This window comes from Chaetura pelagica, unplaced genomic scaffold, assembly GCF_000747805.2.
Source record: "Chaetura pelagica isolate M959 unplaced genomic scaffold, ChaPel_1.0 scaffold1081, whole genome shotgun sequence".
In the NCBI taxonomy this organism is placed as follows: domain Eukaryota; kingdom Metazoa; phylum Chordata; class Aves; order Apodiformes; family Apodidae; genus Chaetura; species Chaetura pelagica.
Genome location: NW_009952000.1, coordinates 15,449 through 16,127, shown reverse-complemented (window position 1 = coordinate 16,127; position 679 = coordinate 15,449). Strand labels below are relative to the sequence as shown.

Sequence of the window (679 nt, the reverse complement as noted above, 5' to 3'; positions counted from 1 at the left end):
CGGGTCGGGAGGAGGTGGGGGCAGCCGTGGGGCCTGTCTCGGTGGCACTGGATGCCAGCAGCTTCCAGTTCCACTTCTACAAGTCTGGTACTGCCCTCACGCTTCATCCCCTGGGTGGGGAAACTGAGGCAGGGCTGCTTTGCTTGGTGGCAGGGGTTGGGGATCGGGAGGTGGGTTGTACACAGCCCAGGGGAATAGGTTGTACCACCCTGGTTTTGGTTGGAGAAGAAACAATCAGGGCCAGTCCCCGGCTCATCCCACCTCTGCTCTTCCCAGGAATTTTCAGCAGCATGTTCTGCAGCCAGAGGGTGAACCACGGGATGTTGGCCGTGGGCTACGGCATGAGCCAGGAGCGTGGGCACAACGTGAGCTACTGGATCTTAAAGAACAGGTCAAGGATGAGGAGGGGTCTCCCCAAAACCCACTTTCACTCCTGGGCAGGGCTGTGTCACCCACTCCTGTGGGGCTGGAACTGCCTGGCAGGAGGATCCCTGATCCATGGGGTGCTCCAGCTTCCCAAGGGGGGCTGGGTGTCCCTGTGTGAGGGCACAGGGATGTGGGGCTGGGTGTCCCTGTGTGAGGGCACAGGGATGTGGGGCTGGGTGTCCCTGTGTGAGGGCACAGGGATGTGGGGCTGGGTGTCCCTGTGTGAGGGCACAGGGATGTGGGGCTGGGTGTC

General features: G+C 62.0%; 1 protein-coding gene across 1 annotated transcript in view; it reads left to right on the top strand.

The window, feature by feature from the left end:
* The window catches only part of LOC104393047 (cathepsin L2-like), a 2,264-nt gene that overhangs the window by 1,270 nt on the left and 315 nt on the right, over positions 1–679 (top strand). The window contains 2 exon segments of the mRNA XM_010002510.1: positions 25–87; positions 277–391. Coding sequence (XP_010000812.1) covers positions 25–87; positions 277–391 — 178 coding nt within the window.